This window comes from Lepisma saccharinum, chromosome 1 (assembly GCF_977018435.1).
Source record: "Lepisma saccharinum chromosome 1, izLepSacc3.1, whole genome shotgun sequence".
NCBI lineage: Eukaryota > Metazoa > Arthropoda > Insecta > Zygentoma > Lepismatidae > Lepisma > Lepisma saccharinum.
The window spans coordinates 99122646-99145575 of NC_139229.1; the positions used below are offsets into that span (position 1 = coordinate 99122646).

At 38.0% G+C, this 22930-nt stretch overlaps 1 protein-coding gene across 1 annotated transcript; it reads right to left on the reverse strand.

Annotated features, from left to right (window-relative positions):
• Positions 1-928: 928 nt before the first annotated feature.
• LOC145998667 (transmembrane emp24 domain-containing protein eca-like) lies at positions 929-22918 on the reverse strand. Its single transcript, XM_083135136.1, has 5 exons — positions 22692-22918; positions 13225-13340; positions 11757-11861; positions 3583-3732; positions 929-1666 (listed from the first exon to the last, which is right to left on the reverse strand). The coding sequence occupies exons 1-5, from the start codon at positions 22834-22836 to the stop codon at positions 1517-1519; spliced, it is 666 nt and encodes a 221-aa protein (XP_082991262.1). The 5' UTR covers positions 22837-22918; the 3' UTR covers positions 929-1516.
• Positions 22919-22930: the final 12 nt, after the last annotated feature.

The window sequence follows — 22930 nt, forward strand, 5'->3', positions numbered from 1 at the left end:
ACAGCTGAAATGTCATTGTGCGTTACTTCTAAAGGGATGCACTTGGCTTGTCTCTGTGAATTTATTAATGTCCAGAATCTCCTTGAATTAGTAAGGAGTTTGTTTGTGACTGTGTTGACATATTCGGTGTATTTCTGTTTCATAAGGTCTTTACTATGCTTTCGAAGTGCTTTGAAAGTGTTGTGTGTGTGGGGATTGGGAAAACATTTCCACAGTTGCCATGCTCTCTTTTTGTTATGTAACAGATGCTGCAACTCTTTATCAAACCAAGGGGGGAACTTTTTACTTTTCATTGTTTTATGTGGCACATAGTCCTGAATTAGGGCATGAATCACGTCCGAAAACAGTTCAACAGCCTCGGTTACGGTCCCTTCGGAAAGCAGGTTCCAATTGAAAAGGTCAATGGCTCGACAGACGGCGTCCCATGGCATTTTCTTCAACAACGGAGTCTTATGCCTGGGGGGTGCAGAAGGGGAGCTTCGCGCTTTCACTGGAATTTTGAAAATAGCACAAAGCGACTCGTGGTCTGACTGAACGAGATTCAACGAGGGTGTGACCTCACAGTTTTCAAAAGAGGAGAGAATGTAATCAAGGTTTTTGTCTTTTCTGGCGTTGTGCATATTGTGCTGAAGAAGACCTAGTCCATGAATAAATAAAAAGAATTAAAAAATAATAATAAAAAATGCTTTTGCATTTAAAAAGAGAAAATAATGACAACTGTGGAAATTTGTCACGTGGTTGCATAAATCTAGGACAGAAATTGCTGTCCTTTGATGATTTGAAGCATCAAAATAAGTAATGTTTTCTGCAGAGGACACAAATATTGTCTACAAACATGCAAAAGTCAACAGAAGATTACATAGTATTCATGTGACTCCAGTAACTTCTCTATAGCTGGTACGTAGTAAACACAGAAATAAACAAAGCCTTCAACAATAATATATTAATAAATATATAAAAAGAACAATAAAAGGTTCATAATTTCAAACATTCAATATATGCAAATATTCATTTATTGTAGCTTGATTTATTTCACCAGGGTCGCCCAGCGCCATTAGTGATAATCATAATGATAATGATAGCTTTACAACATGTTAGTCTTCTAATGTTAAATATAAATTGAAGTGATGCACTTTTCAAATGTGCAGACATTTTGGGAAAAGTGGGCTAAGCTTGAAAATGGCAAAATATTTTATTCTAGGTATTAAACTTCGTTGTATTTTCTTCTTTCGTATCACTTTTCTGCCACTATTTGCTGTTCGTGAAACCCCAGCTTTACATTCACATATATGCAATACATTTTCTCGCATTTCACCTTGGTCCATTATTATTCTTGTAATTACCACCACATTTAACTAGAGTCCTTGCGAATTTAAATCACTTCTATATTAGGCACTGCACAACAGGTTCACAAATTGTCTATCACAGATATTGTCATTCATGATGGATGCGGTAAACGCAGTTTAAAATTTCACTAAGTAACAGAAATTGTGTTCTCCCTCCTTTGTCTTGAATTTTATACAAGTTTCTTAGCTTCAAAGAAACTCTTCAGATGCCTCATCTGCCACGCTCCTAGTCCCACCACGATGCACATCTGAGCAATTGACAACCACAATACATACCGGTTGGTGCTGTCACTAGTTTGGCGGAAATGTTCTTCTCTGTACTGCAAAAGAAGGAACAAACACATTCACTGTAATTATAAGTTATCAAATTCACTGCAATTGAAAAAGTTATCTAAATTACAGTGCTCACATAAACATTTTTAAGCAGGGAACAGATTTATATGTACAAAAGTAATTTTAATCAAAATATGGAATAAAAAATGGACTTACAATTGTAAAAAGGGCAATTTTCTTTAAGAAAGTGTCCCATACAGCTAAATAAAATGCATTAGCCTTACATGAAATTATCTGTAATGCAGAATCCAAATATAAAATGGGCTTTATTGTTAACAAAACACTGGATTAGGAAACTTTTGTTTAGACCTGAAACATGAATCTCCATCTGTAGTCCCAAAAGACACATTCATATTGACTGAAACTGTGCTCAATATTACATGAAGACTTCATTTTGAATTAATGGGAATATATTAAAATATACAATGGACTTCACAGTGAAGGCTTGAGCTTGCATTCTCTATTGTTAAATGTTAGAATAACAGATGTATTTTCTAATGTCAAGATTTAAAATAAACAGAGTAGAAAGCAAACAGAATACAGAGGAACGGCAAACCTCTGAAGGAAAAATGGAACAGTAGCATGATTATGGATTATTTCATGTTCGAAAATTTTGGAAAAGTTGTTTAAGCAACTCTGGGGCACCCAGCTTCTCATCAATGTGTACCTGGGGTGACTATGGGAAACAGCAGGTGGAGATTAAAGCAGCCAAAGCATGGTGCTGATCACATCACATCCATGCCGTCCATTTGTCTTCGGGACAGGATACAATGGACTGCTGCCAGGTTTACCTATTTGTATTCATAATGCATGATGACAATATCAGAATTGTATTTGTATATCTCATACTTGAAATTGCTATTCTGTATATGTAGGCTAAATATCGACAAATATGAACACTGATCTTCTATATAAATAGGTATTAAACCTGACACCACAATCACACATATTTTGCCGACCTCAGTGGCAGAATGTTTAGCACAGACTACTAGGATGACAGGGGTCCCGGGTTTCAATCCTGGTCTGGGCATGGATGTTCTTTTCAACCTCATCTTTGCAATTAGCCAAAAGTGACAAAATAGCGAAGTAAAATGAACCAAATCTATCACATGTAAATCAAATGAGCTAAAATTTGGAGTCATGTGGTAATCTTAACAAAACAAAAATGGTCAGAAATATCAGGAGAAAAAAAATTAAATAAGGAAGAGATAGTAGAAAGTATCATGTGGGCATTATTTCTCGAAAAGTTTACAGTTCTTACAAGCACATAAACACAATTATCAGTATGACGTTTTGGGAGAACACACGCTCCCATCATCAGACCTTTATTTTTTTTTTATTATGCTAAAGTTATAACAATGTAGTGAGCCATGGTAGCTCAATCATTAGGGCGTCTAACTACCATGCGAGAGACCTGGGTTTGATCCCCGGTGGGGGTGAACTGGAATTTTTTACACCTGTTCAAGTGGATCTGGTACCCACCCAACATCATATAAAGTGGGTACCCTGAAGGAAACTCTGGGGGGTAAAGGCAGCCAGCAGCATGGTGCTCATCACATCACTCTCACCTTCGGCTGTGATCATGAAAGTGTTGGGCTCTAACTCCACACCCCCTATATGCATTCTTGGCGTGGTTACAACAACATAAGTCAATTTAATAGAAAAAAAAATCCTGTCTATAATATGACACTGTTGGAACATAACTTTGAAAGAGAAATAATTCTACAATGCAAGCAATACATACATACAAGAAAAAAAAATATTCTGTTGGATGGGACAGTTGCATTTATTATTGAAATCACAAGAAAATTCATACTAGGGGTAAATTAAACTACCAAGATTTTTGCTACCCCCTTTCATAACTGTGTCACTGAAAACACTTGTAGGGAGTTTAAGCACTCACCCTCTGGTAATTTTGTTCTTTGGTAATCTGCTCAACTTGATTCACAAGTTGCTTGATTCTTTCGAGTTGCAATGCGGAAAATGCTTCTTTCTCAGGAACACTGCCAGGTTGCATGACATAGTCTCCAACATGAATGTCCAGATGTACACGCTGAAAAAGAAAGAAAGTACACTATAAGAGAAGTGAAGTTCTAGTCATGATTGATTGAATTAGGTTATTTTACTTTGCATTTCTGCCAGTTTTAGCTAATTGCAAAAATAATGATGAAGGATGATAAGATGAAAGTAATGAATGGACAGTAACAAACATGTATGGACAACACACAACACAAATCCCATAGAGGATTATACTGGCAATGGGTCCAGATTCCAGAGCCTCATTAGTCTGCAAACTGCAGTCCAGTATGTAAAGGGTCTACCAATATGAACGTCAGAACTTTGAAAGAGTGTTGTGGCAACACTGACTGGAATGACAAGATGGAACTGTGACATTTGTGTGCAGTAGTCTGTGGCAAGTTATCATGGAGAGATACACAATGCAACAACGCATAGAAATTATTCAAATTTATTATCAAAATTCATGTTCAGTTTGACAGACATTTCATGCATTGAGAGGAGTTTATGATCAACATAATCAACGGACATAACAAACAACTCTCTCTCCCGCATTCTTCTTTCTTTTTCGTCTCTCTCTTTCTCTCTCTTGTCGAGAGAGAAAGAGAGTGAGTGAGAGAGAGAGGGTAAAAGAGAGAGTGAGATTTTTTGCTTCTCTTATTGTAGAGGAAAGAGAAAGCTATTTCTTCTTTTCTTTCTTTCCACCTAACAACCCCCTTGTGGAGAGAGAGAGAGAGAGAGAGAGAGAGAGAGAGAGAGAGAGAGGAAGAAAGACATCTTTCTTCGGTCTTTTTCTCTCTCTCTGTCTTCTCTTTTCTTCCTTCGCAAGGAGAGAAGAGTGACCTGTAGGATTTGGGCAGAAGAAAATCTGCAAGTGATTCTGGACGTACCCCTTCATCCTAAGAAAGTGACTGTGTGGCGTGGTTTTTTGGGCCAATGGTGTGATCGGGCCTTATTTCTTGAGGACCAACATGGAAATTACGCAGGGTTTGAAAAAAACCAGTTTTTTTTTAAAAAAAAAAACCACCTGGGCTTAGGTGAGTTTAATCGGTTTTTTCAGGTTTAATTGGTTTTTTTTCAGATTTTGTCGAGCTTTTATAAATAAAATGTGCAGTTTAATCAGTTTTCGGGTTTAATTGGGTTTTTTCAGGTTTTGTCGAGCTTTTATTAATAAAATGTGCATACATGTAATATAATTCACATTTGTACAAGGTGTACAACTTTGCTTCCGCCGTTTTCCCCCAAAAATATGATGCTGTAATGAAAAACATTGCTTACCCAGCCATTATTCAAAGTATTGTCCATCGCTGGCCACTACTTTCTCCCATCTTTCGGGCAGCGTACGAATGCCGCGTCTAAAAAATTGTTCATCTTTGGAGGCGATCCACGAATCGATCCACTTTTTGACTTCTTCATAAGATCGGAAGTGTTGGTCAGCCAGTTAATGAGCCATTGATCTAAACAGGTGATAATCAGAGGGAGCGATGTCTGGAGAATAAGGCGGGTGGGGTAGGACGTCCCATCTTAATGTTTCCAAGTACGTTTTCACCACTTTGGTAACGTGGGGTCGTGCGTTGTCATGCTGCAAAATCACTTTCAGACGTTTTGAAATGGCTTGCTGTGTCACTCCCAATGATCGTGCCAATTCTTCTTGAGTTTGACGCGAGTCTTCACTCAGCAATGTCTCCAATTCTGCATCTTCGAAAACTTTCTATCTTGCACCACTATGCCGGTCTTCGACGTTAAAGTCACCATTCTTGAAGCATTGAAACCACTCACGACAGGTTCTCTCACTTATAGCGTCCTCACCATACGTAGTGGAGAGCATTCGATGAGCCTCAGCCGCAGTTTTCTTCATATTGAAACAAAAAAGTAGAACCTCCCGCAAATGGCGAGAATTTGGCTTGTACACTGACATTTTCAATCGCGAACAACTTCACGATGCACACACCACTCGACTAATGTTTGAATGGGGTTATCTTGACAGAGGTCCAAGCTAACTGCGTGACGTCTGCGCGACCGCTACTTCCTGCAAGGCAGAAGCAAAGTTGTACACCTTGTAATTGCCGCTCAACCTACCCACTGCACATTGCTGCCCAGCACACCAACTAGCAGACCACAACAATCTGCTAAACCATAGTAGTTTATTTTTTATCCTTTATTCTCTTATGATTTCCTGGTTAACACTGTGCCTCTGTGGATAGCAAGTTTGTATGTTTGAATTGATATTAGCAGATGTTGCAATAATGGATACATTACGATATAAGATACATTACGACTTTTGTCAGAAGCATCAAGAGATCAATTGCAGGTGTGTACCTTTATCTTCAGTCTCAAGCATAATGAAATAGCTATAGCATAGATAGTATACATAGTATTCCCCGATAGTAGATTTTTTCAAGAAATACACTGTTATGTAGAACGTAATAGTTGTGTTGTTGTAATAATGTGGTAATCATGTAATTCTATGCTATTTGGTACACAAACTACAGTTACGAATGTATTCAATATTGAGCAAACATAAATACGTTGCTGTTCAACATACATATTGGCAGTGATCAGAACGCTACATTTTAAAAGTAGCTTCGCTACAGCTACATTTACCAAAAAGTACCTCGCTACGCTACTCGCTACTTTTTGTGCTATAAAAAACTTAAAAATAATCATGGATATTAAAAAAAATCCCATACTACTGGTAAATAGATTCTGTTATTTATTATCATGATTCCAGTCATTCGATAATTTTGATAGCAATGTTACTTCAGTTACTTATTTTTACTATAGTTTTTGAGAATAACGTACCTATGCAAGTGGCATTTCAATTCAAATTTGATATATGAATATTGCAATTAGGGTGTTACCCAAATTAATGATTACAATTATACACATATGAAATTTGGTAGAATTACGTATTTATGTTCACATCAACATATTTTTAAATACGGAGAAACTAGTACTCACTTTTATCCGCGAAGCTGTTTTTTCTGCTTTTTCGATTAATTTCAGTGGCCACTGCCACCATCCTCGTTGGAACTTGCTGCGCTGTTGCTTGGCGTGCGTCTTTTGTTCGTAGTTCTCTGGCTGCCGTTAGGTGCGCTGCTAGGTGCGCTGTGCATCTTGGTGCGTCGTCTGCTATTTCCGGGCGATAACTGCTGCAGTAGTGGAATCCAAGTATGGTGCGCTTGCCCGCTATCGATGTTTAGTTCGTGCGGGAAGTGCATTATGGCGTGCGTTTCCTTCGCGGATAAAAGTGAGTACTAGTTTCTCCGTATTTATATACTACCGTGTCTCTCTTTTCCCAATCATGAAAACATATTTTTCTTGAGAATAAAAATTTCATTTTTTAATAGACTGATATGAAGGCAGCATTTTGAATGAAAAGTACCTGGGGCTCTTTGTTTACAAAAGGGCGCCAGGTTCAATACCCAGCGGAGGCAAATAGTGGCTCGGATCCAGTCTCCATCAGCTTATCTATGCATAAAATGGACTCAAAACCAAAACTAGGAAAGATGCCAAGTTGGGAGGATGGGATCCTCCTGCTCCTCCATTCCCCACACTGCTCATCATTCATCATTCTTCCTCGTTCTCATAATTAGCCGAAAGTGGTAGAAAGCGACTCTAGAATAATTAAATAAACCATTCATCCTCATTGTCATGATTGAGAAGAGTTGAAGAATAGATGAGGAGGTAAACACAAGAGGACAAATGGGTGGTGGACTATATCATAGCGTTCGAAGATTAATATGGAACAGGGATGTACCTATGAAATGCAAGAAGATAATATTAATAATTACGTGACATAAAGAGACAAGAAAAAGATGCAGGCAGTGGAGATGAAAATTTTAAGGAGTCTATGGGAGAACACTACAAGGGAATAAGGAATGAGGAGATCTGACAGACAGTGGGTGTGGTGAGGCTTCAGGACAGGACAGATCAGGCACAGATGAGATGGATCGGGCACATGAAGAGGATGGATGCAGAAAGACTACCAGTAAGATATTATAATGCACAAGGAGTGGGAATAAGGCCAAGGGGGAGACCAAAATGTCGGAGGAAAGAGCAGATAGTAGAGAGTGTTAGGAGAAGGGACTAGACTGGAACACCATGACAAGAGAGGAGTGGTGGAAGACCAGGAAATAATGGAGAGGCTTGACTTCTATGCCGACCCAGTCAGAGGCAGGAAACGGCGAAGGATAATGATGATGATGTCATGATTAGCAAAAGTTACAGAAAAGTGACGCAAAAGTAGGAAAAATACATAAATTTGAAAACCATGTATATTAACTAAAGAAAATTGTAGTTTCTGCAGAAAAGTCAATAACTCGTACGTACTTTTTACAATATATTGAGGAAACTCGTGTAAACCCAAGTGTTCTAAATGTATTGTAATTTTAAAATTTGTCAACAAATATAATCGCAAAAATAATTGTAATTCCAGAAACTCTATCATTCTTGTAACAATAATTTCTTGCTGGTGAGATCCTATATACTGACAATGATCAATGCTCTTAACGTACTGAACCATTTACTGCTGGCACTATTCCTTTGTCAGTGCAGTGGAAAATCCATCGCTCGGTTTTGCACTGCAAGTTGTTAGACAGCAATTAATGACATTTTGGTATGTCTTACACCATGGATATCCACAGGATTTGTTCCGGGGGTGATGCAAACGAGGCATGTTTCTCCCCAAAATAGCGATGCAGCTCAAAAAAACGGAGCTGTTAGCTGGAATATATTCATATATCTCAGTTAGTTATCTGGATATCTGAATTATTCAGATACTAATTAAATAACATGCAGATATCTATAATCTACAATCTAGGTAATCTGTATTTCCATCTAATAGACTTTGTCTTTATGAACCTCCTGCAAAATTAAAGGTTACTGTCGATTTTTTCTGACGCTGTTGCCACATTCAAAATTCACCTGAAAATGCTGAGAGAAAATGTAGCTGTAGTGAAATTTTCGCTAAAACTACAGGAATTTTGTAGCTTCGCTACCACTACAACTACAATTCTCAAAATGTAGCGTCGCTACAGCTACAAATTTTGTAGCTAGCTACTGTAGCGATGCTACAAGTAGCATGCTACTTCTGACCACTGCATATTGGAATCATTGTTTAAAGTACCTGATGAATCTACAACTTAATATAGGCCTATGTAATTTCTTAATAAAGATTAAACGTTTGTATTGGTGTACTGAGCACCTACTTCATTTCAATATTACAAGTGTTGTGCATTTTAGATAGCAAAATTAATCTCGAGTTATAAATGACAGTCGTGATCGCATTCTAAGAATCTGAAATACAATCTTCATTAGTATACACCTCTATGACGTTCCTTCAATTTTCGCAGATTTTCAATTTCTGGTAAGTGAAGTATTAAAACCTTAGGTTACTATATTTTCTGAGCCTTATTTAACCCAAAATTGAGATGAGAAAAAGAAAAGACTTCAATATTCTAAGTATGGAATGTAGTTTAACCTTTGCAATGTCAAAAATTAGGTGACATACGTTACCTCACATTGACCAAAACGAATTGAATCTAAAAGTTGAGATTTTTCCTGTGAGTTAGGATCATGAAGGGCTTCCTACGTGCCAAATTTCAGAATTTTTAAACGGGATCCATCTGAGATATTTAACCTTGAAAACTGTCAAAATTCAATGAACGGCCATGTTTGAGCACATGCTGTAAAAAAGAGGTACATTTCTAAGCACTGATATTTTATTTACAGACACCCTGCAGGTAGGTCTACACATGAAAAAACCATCAAGCCTTAGATTAAACCCCTTCATTAAAATAATCGGGCTTAAAAATGCAATTTTTTAACTATTGTTACCCCATTTTACACCATAATTTTCATACTTACGATGCAATTTCAAGCAAAGCATACCTGAATATCATAGGAAGTATACTTCATTAGCTACAAAATTAATTTTGTTTCAGGTTTCTAGCTTTAATGGTTTTTGAGATATTAAGATTTCTGTATACTACTACATGAGCAAGAAAAGCCATGCAGCATGTTGGAAAAATAGCTACCCCAGGAGAACTAAAGTCAATATTGTTTTTTGAACATTGGTTTTGATATGTAGAAACATGTACAAACGTATGTACTAAAAATGTTTGATCTGACATGGAATGACCCAGCTACGGCCAAAAGGAAGAGTGTAAATGGCAGCAATGTGGCAGGACATTATCACGGTGCTACATTGCTACTCACTGTCAGCTGATTTTATTTCCATTCTTTCTCAAAGTATTAGATTCTTCTTATCACATGTTTCATATTTGTACATTTTAAACAAGCTAAGATACTTGCATTTTCCAGGGTCTTGAAGTGAAAGGATTACCCTCTACTATCATAATGGAATGCCTGCACTGATACACAATAGCTGCGGGGCCAAAAAATTGCAAAAAAAAAAAAGGGGGGGCAACTGCATCCCTAATCACAGCCATTGATGTAGACCAGTGGTTACCAAAGTGTGCACCACAGTGCCTGGTGCCATGGCTGTCTTACAGGGGTTCCAATATTTTCAGTGAAATGATATGATTGTTACAAAGATGTGCTTATTTAGTAGTTTTTACACACAAAAATGTTTCCGAATTTGAAATACGAGAGGTATCAAAAAGTTCATGCAATCACCTGGAAGGAAACAACTTTGGATAAGTACAAAATCATGGTGGTATTAATCCTTCTCCACATAGTCGCCATGCTTGGTGACACATTTCTGCCAACGGTTTTTCATCTTGCGTAAGCTGTTATTATAAAACACTGCATTTTTCGCTTGATCACTGTTCCACCTCAGAAATGACATCATCCCTCGTTTCAAAGTGGTGTCCTTTGAGTGGACGCTTCATTTCCGGAAAGAGGAAGGAGTCACTCGGTGCCAGGTCTGGGGAATATGGGTGGGGCGAAATTTCATATCCTAATTGAACTGTTTTCGTAATGGATACATGGGCAGAATGGGCTGGTGCGTTGTGTGCTAATAGCAGCATTCCTATTGTGAGCTTTCCTCGGCTTTTCACCTTCAATTTTTGACGTAACCAAGCTAGGAGATCACAATAATAGTCACTTGTGCTTGTGTGAGCCTGTGGCAGGTAGTCCGTTAGGATGACTCCCTCACAGTCCCAGAAAATGGACAGCATCACCTTAGCGGCTGACTTTTGCACTCTTGCCTTTTTGGGGGGTGGTGAGGAGCTGTGTTTCCACTGCTTACTCACCCATTTTGTTTCTGGGTCATAAAGGTAGATCCAGCTTTCGTCCATTGTAACCAGTCTGCTGAAAAAATCCTCTTCATCCAGCTCACAGCGGCCTAACATCTCTAGTGCTGCTTCCTCTCTAGTCCTCTTCTGGAAAGGGGTGAGCAATTGTAGCACCCACCGTGTGCCGACACTTGATGAAGATGCAGCTGGTCATGGATGATATTCCAGATGGACCCATAACTAACACCGATTACAAACATCACACTTTCAATGGTGATCCTCCATTATCATCTTCTCCACTTTCTCCATCAATGTGAAGGACGGTCTCCCTGTTCTAGGGGCATCGGAAATTACATGTGACCGGAACGGCCGTTTCCAGTTGGAAACCATCTCATAGGATGGGATTTCCTCCCCGTACACTGCTTTCATCACATCGTGAATTTGCTTCGCTGCTTTCCACTGGAGATGCAGGAATTTGATGACGCTCCATGCCTCAACTTTGTCATGACACCTTCATTTATTCACCTGTTAAAAAAGGATAGCAATAAACATCCAAAACAGACAAAAATTTGTGTGCTTACCCTAGAAGGACCATTGTACAATACACATATCCGAGGGGGTTTCTAGTTTCCTTCCTTCCAGGAGATTGCACAAACTTTTTGATACCCCCTCGTATGTGTTTATTTTTTAACTTCAAGCAAGAAACCTAACATCACTAACTGTGTGTTGCAAGTGTTAGATAGGCCTACATTCTGACTTGGGCACCACGGAAATGTCTTGAACACTAACAGCGCCGTGAAACTAAAAATTTGTAGACAATAACTAAGCTAGGAAATGGTACATTAAAAAATATAAAACTCACCAATTGGGTTCCACTGAACCACTTTGTGCTGTTAGAAGAGAGACATATCATATGCTCTCCTGGGGTGTTGGAGGTGAATGTAAAACGACCCTCTGAACTGTATACCTATAGTGAAGATACATTATTGGAATTAGTATTACAATTATCTGAACATTCTTAATATAGTCTTGATACTTATGTTTCATAAACAGTGTAGCCTTATACTCGGAATTTAATTATACCATGTCTTACGTTAAATGTCCACTCCTTAAGTACAATATTATTTTTTCTTATAGATTTTTATCAATAATTTTCTAACTGGTACAATTCTTCAAGGATTATTTTCTCATACTTTTCTTAAATGTCACTATCATGTCTAAGTGAGGGAATGAAGATGAATCATGATTATATCAAACTCATGCAAGAACACTTATGTGCACGTCAGGAATCAAACCTGCAACCTTTGGTGGTGAGATCATGAGACAATGACCCAATACTAGGTCATCAAGCTGGCAAATTCTTCAAAGACCATGAACACATAGGGTTACTTGAATGATGTATCATCAAAATTCTTAGTAATGATTTGCTTTCTTCAGGTGTTGAAAAAACTTACATTATATTAAAAGAGAGACTATCACCAGGTGATGAACATACCTTTTGTGCTACTTTCACTGGATCACACGATTCATCAATGTGTGGGGATTTCTTTCACAAAATCTATACAATTCTTGTACATTTCTTTAGTTTCACACTGCTTGTTAGGTTTGGCATATGTTTGATTGATTGAGTTGGTGTATTAAGTTCACGTTGTACACAGTAAGGCTAATTTGAACTGGACCTACAGTTTAAAGTTGGATATGAACCACTATGTGCCTCCACTGGGACCCCTTGCTTACAAGGCGACGACGCTACCACTGCACCATTGTTGAGGCTGGTTAGGAATATGTCTCTAAAAGATGAATTAGAAATTTTTATATGGTGTAGGTATAGTAGTTAACTGCTCTCCATAATAAAAATAATACTCTTCAGTTTTCAATGTTATACTGTTAGTGACAGTAATTTATCTTACAAAACACTAACATAGTGTGGAATATAACAGCATAAGTACTTAGTAAAAAAACTTGCTGGTGAAAATAGCCCGATCCATTAGTCTCACCACCTGGTGAGAATAGTCATGCCATTATATTAAATGGAAAATTTAACTTCAAACTGATCAAAAGAAAAAACTGGAGGAATAAACTTTTATACATGGTCATCTTTTCCAACTTTAACCGAAAACAAGGTGTTGCCAAAAATTTAAGGATTCAACATTCAGATATGTCTTTGTTTTGTCTGAAGAACATATGATTACCTTACTATACTGTTTTGAAAACTGAAAGAAAATAATCTCAACCTAGAATTAAGCTGATAAGTAAGAAAGACCTGGCTTACAAAGCCAAACTTACACTGCAATTTATTTTTGAAAAATATAGAATTATGTGGTACGTACTCTTGAGAGAATTGTCTTTTCATCAGGACCACGAACTTCTACGTGCATTCCAATGCCTGGACTAAAAGGTACATATTCATTTCTTCTTGGATCATACAATTCTAATTTGTAGCTCCCTGAAACATACGAAGAACATGGAATAAAATTTGTATTCAGTGCATCAGAAAATAAGAATTCCAGTTTAATACACGTGCTTATGCTTCACAGACATGAGACAAGCAAGGATCTCTGACAGTTAAAACAAATTACTAATATTACACTATAATACCTCAGAATTTGCAGCACTAACCTGAAGTGATATCTGCAATGGTTTGCTAAAATGAAAAGTTTCAACAGATCATACTTCCAAAACCAAATGCAACAGTAACTACCAGGTAACCAAGAAAGTTCATGCGGTTTTTACAACTGCCCATAGTTTTCATGGGGTAGTACGCAGTTCAGCCGCCAGGGGTACATGTATGTGTGATTGGCGGAAAGCTCATTCCTTGGCACGTCGGCTAACGTAGATAACAGGTCGCAGTCGATAGTTCGGGAGCAAGTATTCGCAGTGAATTATGGCTGTGTCGAATGCAGTAATCAGGGCGTGTTTACTGTATGAGTACAAGTTGGGCACAAAAGGAGCAGAAGCAGCAAGAAAAATATGTGCAGCGTTTGGAGAAGGTACAATTAGTAAACTGACAGCACAAAAGTGGTTTCAGACCTTCTCGAGTGGCGATGAGACACTGGCAGACAAACCTCGATCGGGCAGACCGAAATCTCTCGATGTGGACCAACTGAAGGCAGCAATTGAAGAGGATTCAAGTCAAACGTGTCAAGAACTCGCTCAACGATTTGCGGTAAGTGCTGAAACAATTCGTGTGCACTTGCATGAGCTTGGCAAATCATGGAAACTGAGTAAGTGGGTCCCGCATGAGTTGACTGCTGCGAACCGTCTCCAACGACTGAACATTTGCGCTTCCTTGCTCACTAGGAACAACAATTGTCCAATTTTGGACCGCATTTTGACGTGTGATGAAAAGTGGGTAATGTACGATAACAAGAAACGCTCATACTATTGGCTATCGTCAAATGACACCATACCTTTAACTGCAAAACCTGCTCTTCATCAGCGGAAGGTGCTGCTGTGTGTCTGGTGGACTACGGCTGGGATTGTGCATTATGAGTTCTTGGAAAGTGGTAAAACCATCAACAAAGAGGTGTACTCCACGCAATTGCAAAGAGTGGCCGAACAGCTTGCAAAAAAACAACCTGCATTAGTGAATAGGAAGCATGTTCTTTTCCACCAAGACAACGCTAAACCGCATACAGCAAAGATGACCCTGGAGGTGATTTCTTCTCTCGGCTGGAACTTCTGCCACATCCAGCGTATTCACCCGACATCGCTCCATCAGACTACCATCTTTTTTTGTCTATGGACAACCATATGCGCAAACGACATTTCCAAACTCGCAAGGAGGTTGAAAACGCGGTGGTGCAGTTTTTTGCGGCCCTACACAAAGACTTTTTCAAACGTGGCATCTACAGGCTTGTACAAAGATGGGAGAAGGTTGTACAAGCGGATGGTGGATATTTTGCAGAATAAATATAAGGTAAACACATTTGTTTTGGACCTTTTCTTCTTTGTACTAAAACCGCATGAATTTTCTTGGTTACCTGGTAGTATATCTCCACAAGTTAAAACAAACTTTATTTTCATAAATCATAAAGATCTGTGGATTAAAAATAAAAAATTAAGAATTTCTTAAAGGGATACTCTCAGTCATTACCCTCTCCCAAATTCTCCTAGCAAAAAGACTAATTATTTTGGAAATCATTGTCACACGAAATCTTAACCTTTTGAGTCCCAAGGCCATTTTCACATGTAATCCCCTTGGTCCTGAACCGATTTTGAGCAAAATGCAGAGTTTCAATTAAATGAGTGTAGATCGGAGGCTAATTGCCCTGGAGAGATAAGTGATATACCGTTGTACGTGGAATGAACCAGAGATTCAAACTATATGAAATTTATGCAAATTCGGTGTATATGTGGTGGGGGGAGGGGGCTAACTCGCAAAATTCCGGGAAAAAATGGGGTCCCACCCCCTCCCCCCAAGAAAAAAGTACATGACAGTGTCGACATGCACATGGAAATAATCGCTGACATGTAAGGAACACAAAAATATTTGCATTATCATCATATGACCAATGTAACGTGAATTGTACCCCCAAAAGGAATGGTCGGCACGCCACTGATTCAAGCTTCAAAATGCACTGATACCTTGAAATGCCTTTAGCTCAGAGACTATTTGCCCTGGAGATATGAATGATATACCGTTGTATGCAGAATGAATCACAGATTCAGACGATATATAATTTATGCACATTCGGCATACATATGGAGGGGGAAAGGGGGGAAAATCCCCTGAAAAATACTTTTTTTTAAAAAAAAATTGGGTTTCTCCCCCTCCCCCCCAAAAAGGATATGAAAAGTTCAAAATGCACATAGAAATTATCGCTGGCATGTAAGAAACAGAAAAATATTTGCACTATTGTCATATGACCAATGTAACGCGAGTTGTACCCCTGAAACGAAAGGCTTGTACGCCACTGTCTCAAGCTTCGGAATTGAGCGAAATGCAGAGTTACATTCCCCTCCAGGGAAAGCCACCTTAAAGTAGCACTGACCATGCAGGCGGAGGGGTTTGCGTGCTTTGTTGAGGCTGAGAGCTATGCCAGCGGTAGATTTTTCTACCTGCAGGGTCACCCATGCTGGACAGGTCTCAGAAGAGAAGCCAGACTAAGGCGTTCTGCAACGCCCCATCTTACCTAGTATATCCTATCCTAATATTCCTACCCAGTCCCAAACAAACAAATGCGAACATCTTCATCTGTGTCCCACATTGTGGAGTGGCAAGAGCCAAGGCCTAAAGATGGAAGCCCCATCATGGCACTCGGGGTCAGAGGGCCAATAACCAACTACCTTTAAAATAGATTATTAAAGAAACCAAACGAGGAAATAGCCGGACGGACAAACTGTTGACGACCTTTGGACTTAAAAAGAAAACTCTAGTGGGGTTTTGGAATGTTAGAACATTATATGAGGCAGGAAAATTGCAACAAGTAGAAGCAGAAATGGAGAAATATAAGTTGGACATCCTGGGAATGAGCGAAGTGCGTTGGAATGAATTCGGAGAGATGAAAACATCTAGTGGTATGACATTCCTCTATTCAGGTAGACCAAATGATGATGATGAACATCGTAATGGAGTAGGCATACTCATAAACACGAAGACTGCTCGAAGTATATTGGACTGGAAGCCTGTATCTGAACGAATAATTATGGTCAGATTACAGGCAAAGGTTAGAAATGTGAGCATCGTACAATGCTATGCACGTACAAACCAAGCAGAAATAGAAGAAAATCAAGAGTTCTACAAAGAATTACAAGACACTATAAATAAGGTTTAGAAGAAAGATGTTATTATTGTAATGGGCGATTTAAATGCCAAAATTGGCTCAGAAAATGTTGGACTGGAGCAAGTGATTGGCAAGCAATCTAGGTGATAGAAATGAAAATGGGGAAATGCTTGTAGATTGGTGTGCCTCAAATGAAATGACTATTGGAGGTACACTATTTGCACATAAAAATATACATAAGATCTCTTGGGTATCCCCAGATCATAGGACTCAAAATCAGATTGATCATATAGCTATAAGTAGGAAATGGAGAACATCTTTATTAGATGTGAGAAGTAAACGTGGATCAGACATTAGCAGTGATCATCATCTTATGGTAGCCAGTTTTAGGGTAAAAATTATGGCTGCAAAGGAGAAATTTAATAAACAAAGCACAAAGTTTGACATTGGAAAACTACAGAATAATAGTGTAAAACAGGACTTCAAGTTGCAACTTCCAAACAAATATCAAGAACTAGGGGAGCTGGATGGTGATGAGGTGGAACAACACTGGGAAAAGGTGAAAAATACATTTACAACGGTATCAAAAGAAGTTTTGGGATATATAAACCCTAAGAAAAAGAACTGGATGTTAGAGGAAACTTGGAGGAAAATAGAAGAAAGGAAACACATTAAGCAGAAGATTAATATGTGTAAAACTAGGAGAAAGAAAGCAGAATTGCAAGAAGAATATAGGAAAAAAAGATCATGAAGTGAAATATAGTGCGCAAGCTGACCGTAGAAAATGGACCAGTGAGTTAGCCGGGAAGGCAGAAAAAGCAGTAAATGAGGGAAATATGAAGCAAGTATACCAAATTACAAAGATCTTGTCTCAAAAGAAAACCATACTGAATCACCCAGTGAGAAATAGAGATGGAGTACTCCTTACGAATAAGGAAAATCAGCTCAATAGATGGAAAGAACATTTTTCAGAAGTATTAAACCAAACCATAGAAGAGACAGAAGATTTGCTTGAAATACCGGAAGAAATGCCAGAATATGAAATAGATGAAATAACTACTAAAGAACCAACAATAGAAATATTACAACCACTTTTTGCAAAAATATGGAAAACAAAATCAATACCAGAAGATTGGAAAAGAGGTTTACTAGTAAAAATACCTAAGAAGGGAGATATTACTAACTGCAATAACTGGAGAGGCATAACACTACTTTCAGTTCCTAGCAAAGTTCTAAGTAGAATTATTTTAAACCGAATTAAAGGATGTGTTGAGAAAAAAGATCCGGAGAGAACAAGCAGGCTTTCGAAGCAACCGTTCCTGTATAGATCAGATAAATACACTGTGTATTATTATAGAACAGAGTATGGAATACTTCTCTAATATGTACCTTATATTTGTGGACTTCCAGAAAGCATTTGACTCTGTAAATAGAATGAAAATGTGGACAATTGTAAAAGAATATGGCATTCCAGCACATACGATTGATCTTATTAAAAACTCCTATGATGGTTCCACATGCCAAGTTGTGCATGAGGGAATACTTACGGATCCAATACCAGTTATTTCAGGAGTAAGGCAAGGATGTATTTTATCACCAACAATATTTCTGATGGTAATTGATAAAGTAATGAAGAGGATAAGGGAAGGAAAAAGGAGAGGTATAAATTGGAGTCTCACCCAACAGCTAGAAGACTTGTGTTTTGCAGATGTTTGTCTGCTGTCTCACACATACCGTAATATGGAAAATAAATTAGGAGATTTGGATAAGGAAGGGAAAAGAGTTGGTTTAAAGATAAATAGTATAAAGATGAAATCATTAAGAACAAATGTAAAAAAGATGGAAAATTTCCACTTGAATGAGGAAAATATTGAAGAGGTTAAGGAGTTTACATATCTGGGGAGTTTGGTGACAAATACAGGGGGAACAGAAGATGATGTTAGATCAAGAATTAGGAAAGCAAATGTGGCATTTATTCAGCTATATAAAGTTTGGAAAGCCAGAGAAATTTCAATAAGAACTAAGCTGCAAATTTTTAGAACTAATGTGAAGTCAGTTCTCCTTTATGGATGTGAAACTTGGAAAGTAACAAAGAAAATTACTAAAGACCTGCAGACATTCATAAACAGATGCCTAAGGAAACTTCTGGGAATATATTGGTCAGATATTATCTCAAATGAAGATCTATGGAGACGTACGCAAGAGGAACCAGTGGCAATACAGATCAAAAGAAGAAAGTGGAAGTGGATTGGCCACACATTGAGGACAGATCCATCGGCAATACATTGGCAATAGAGAGAGAAGCATTGAGCTGGAATCCACAAGGACAACGTAGGAGAGGAAGGCCAAGAATGAGTTGGAGGAGGACAATAGAGCAAGAAATATGGGAAGCAGGAAAGACCTGGAACGAGATAAGGAAGATCGCTGGAAACAGAGTCTGTTGGCGATGCTTCGATGAGGCCCTATGCTCCGTAGCGGAGTAACAGGAAATAAGTCAAGTAAGTCAGAGTTACATTGAAATGACTATAGCTCAGAAACTAAATGCCCTAGAGATATGAAAGATATACCGTTGTACACAGAATGAATCACAGATTCAGATGATATATAATTTATGCACATTCGGCGTACATATGGAGGGGGAAAGGGGGAAACCCCTTGAATTTTTTTTTTTAAAAAAAAGGATACGAAAAGTTCAAAATGCAGCAACGACACTAGCACACTTTTCACACCACAAGAAAAACACGTACACGACAAAAAAGTCCTTGGAAGTCTGTCACTTCACTCAAAAAATATCCTCGCACTTGGGCACAAAACAACACACACATACGCACAACTTTTATGGACAAAAAGCTAGAACGCAGTGAAAAATTATTCGAAATTCCATTCTCACAAGGCAGATTCAACAAGCAGTCTTCCCCCCCTTCCACGAACCACCTGCTTGCGTCCGCACGGAAAACTTTCATTTTGACATCAGATACTGATAAACAAGCTTCCTTCGAATGGAGTTACCAGGTGGGAGTGAAAAGCGTTGCTGTAGAACAACAAAGCCCATCTTCCTTTGTCGGCAAAAATTTTCCCTTGAAAAGAGACGCAAAAGAGAAGTCCCTTTTCCTGCCTTTTCCCCTCCATTTTCATGAAGAAAAAAAGTGCAAGAAACATGTCTGTTAAATACATGTGTTAGGGAAAATACATATATATATAAAAAAAAAAATCTAGCCAAAAATAGAAAAGTTATAACGTAAAAACTACGACCTTGACACAGCGTCTCGATCGAGATGCTTGGGACCGCGAGGGTTACATTTGGGTATCTCGACTGAGACACTTGAGACCCAAAAGATTAAAGTAATGAGCACTGTGTGGAATTTGAAAAAAGTTATATATGTTGAAAAAAACAACTTAAAAGGTATCTTATGCAAGCATGCGTGCTTCCCATGGACAGTGAACTTTCCGTTGATAAGAGACTAAGTATCGTAGAGTAGTGGGAATGAATGTAAAGTAGGCTAAGTCGGAACTTTTGTACAATGCATTTAGGGACTTTATTTTAATGCTAAGAGAATCAAACCTGACCTGCCTAACCTAAGCACGAAAGCATATATTGAACAAAATCTTAAGTAATCCCTAAAACTTAACAGTGTGTGTTAACAGACGTAAATCGAATCGAACGATGTAAAAATTGGGTACCAGTTTCATAGATCGGAGACACATTAAAATAGGATATTTTGTGTTTCGCATGGTTTGTACTTACAAATTGTCTATTGTGGAACATAGTTCACGGTGCCATTATGCTTTTTTACACGAAAAAAAACAACAAAATTTTTCACATAGAGAATAATTTCTTTGACTCCCTTTTTTGCTTTCATAACACAGAATATGGCGGGCAAATCTTGGCTACCGTAGTGGGCATGCAGTGTTTCCAACATCCTTTACCGAAAAATACCTACTATCGTGTTTGTCACTTGGGCAAATTGTACATTATGCATGGGTAGCTGACGGATAGCCCCACAAATCATTTCCAATAAGGTTAGGTTTGGTTTGGTTACATTAGGTAAGCACAGTAAAAAAAAAAAGGGTTTGAAACACTGACAGGGGCTTATGTCATCAAACGTACGGCATAAGGCTGTCGTAGGGTAAGCAACTGGATGCAATGGCAATTGTGCGTCGGTGAGATATTTCTCTTGAAAAATACATGATTTCCCGGTCAAATATATTCCACGATGAAACAAAATACCTCGACGAACATTGTAAACCGAGCGATTTTACGTATTCAGCTGCAAGAGCGTGGAATGAACTTCCTCCTTCCATGACGTCCCTCACTAATCGCAACAACTTCAAAGACAAACTAAAAACTCTATTGTTAAATGAACAATATCTGTGTTCCAGCACTCACGAATAATAGCTCGCATTTCTGACCCAACTTCCTAATAACAAGTATTTTCATCTACATTTTGCTTGTTTACTTTTCCCCTTACATGTTGCCTACCCCTAACAATATTTTGTCCTTTCTCGCATATTAAGAACAATTATATGTTGTTGTTTTTTTTTTACACATAACATTAATATTAATTTGTATTATTCTTAACCATATGACACCAAGCACAATTGTGTCAATTAATTTGTGTATCCTTGTGTATTTGTTTTCAATCTTTTTATTATTATTATTATTTTTTTTTTTTTTAGTGTGTAGACGAGCCTTTGTTCTCAATTTTGTATTTGTTCTTTTTGTGTCTTCTTTATGTTTCTCTCTTTCTTCTTTGTTTGTTATTGTACAAACATTTAGTAGGTAGAATGTATTTAGTATGTATATATATCCATCGGGGTTAGGTGGTAGAACAGCCGCAGGCTGAACCTCGCCCTTTAATAAAGGGAAATTGAAATTGAAATTGAATACCGGGAATTTCTCCATTTTGTTTGAAATTCAGCATACTCACTAATTTTGGCTCCCTAATCACGAATCTGCAGTTAAAATTTGGCGCTCACATGTGGAAATAGCAAAATAATCTAAATTAAGTTCTTATTTCTACACCCTCGATTTCGGACTTTTTTGTTTTTGTGAACATTATGTAATGCTAATTGTGAAGAACATAAATCTGGAGCACGGAAAGAACTATTTACCAATTTACAGCCGACTGAAGGACAGATATTGCCGTTCGAAATTTTTTAGTCCAAATTTCCCACCGATTCCGGGCTCTGTCCCTACCGACCCCAACCACTAACGTGGCCCCGCCTTCGCTCTGCTCCGGCTTTTTCTATAGAGTCCGTGAGGCATGTTAGAAATTGGCCGGATTCACCTGCCCCCAAATAAGCGCCAAATTTATATGTGAGCACCAAATTTTAAGTGCAGATTCGTGATTACGAGGCCCAAATTAGTAAGGATCCCAAATTTCAAACAAATTGGATCAATTCCCTGTATTGTTAAATTATACCAAAACGGTTACCAAAAAGTTTATTCTAGCATGATGAAATCGTAATATAACAAAAGGAACTTGGGCCCCCTTTGCATCCTATGCATATGAAGTGGATGGTAGCAGCAATCTGTCACCACGACGACATTAAAGTGTACGGAAGGAAAATTAAAAAAACATTCTCCAGAAAACGTGCAGTAGACTCCAAAGTATATGTCAACAACAAACAAATAGAAATCGAATCATGTAAAAAAATGGCTGTGTACCATGATAAGTTTTGAATTAAACATTCGGAACTTGGACAAAGTAATTTGTAAATGTAGAAGAATGAAAGGATACAGTTTAAGTTGGTCAGATTAAAATAAGGAATAAAATGAACTTAGATTTAAATTATGTGAATATGTGCCAACTATAATTGGGGAGATGTTAGTTGGAAGGATTTTATTTTTTGTGGAAACAGTTATAATTGGGGTGATGTTAGTTGGAAGGATTTTATTTTTTGTGGAAACAATCATCTGATTATATTTGTTCAAGTAAAAATGTTAGTCACGCAGTTGTCGACAGACTTAAATTATTATTTATATCTATGACGTGTCTTAAGAAAATACTACCAAAACATGTAACAAGGGAAAACCCAGCTGAAACAATTTCCTAGAACCTGCTACTAACCAATGACAGTCGTCTCATCTGGTATTTCTTCTATGAAACATTTTCGTTCAGTTTCCCCAATATGAAAATATAGAGAAGATGATCCTGCAACGAAAAACACCAACAAAATAGAGCCCACCAGAATCTGGTTTTTGCTAATGCTCATTTTTCTTGCAGAACAGAACTTCCACAACGATTGTGGTGTTGCCCGCAGGAGCAGATTGTGGCAATGGCAAAGGGAGCATGATTCTTGGTGGCAA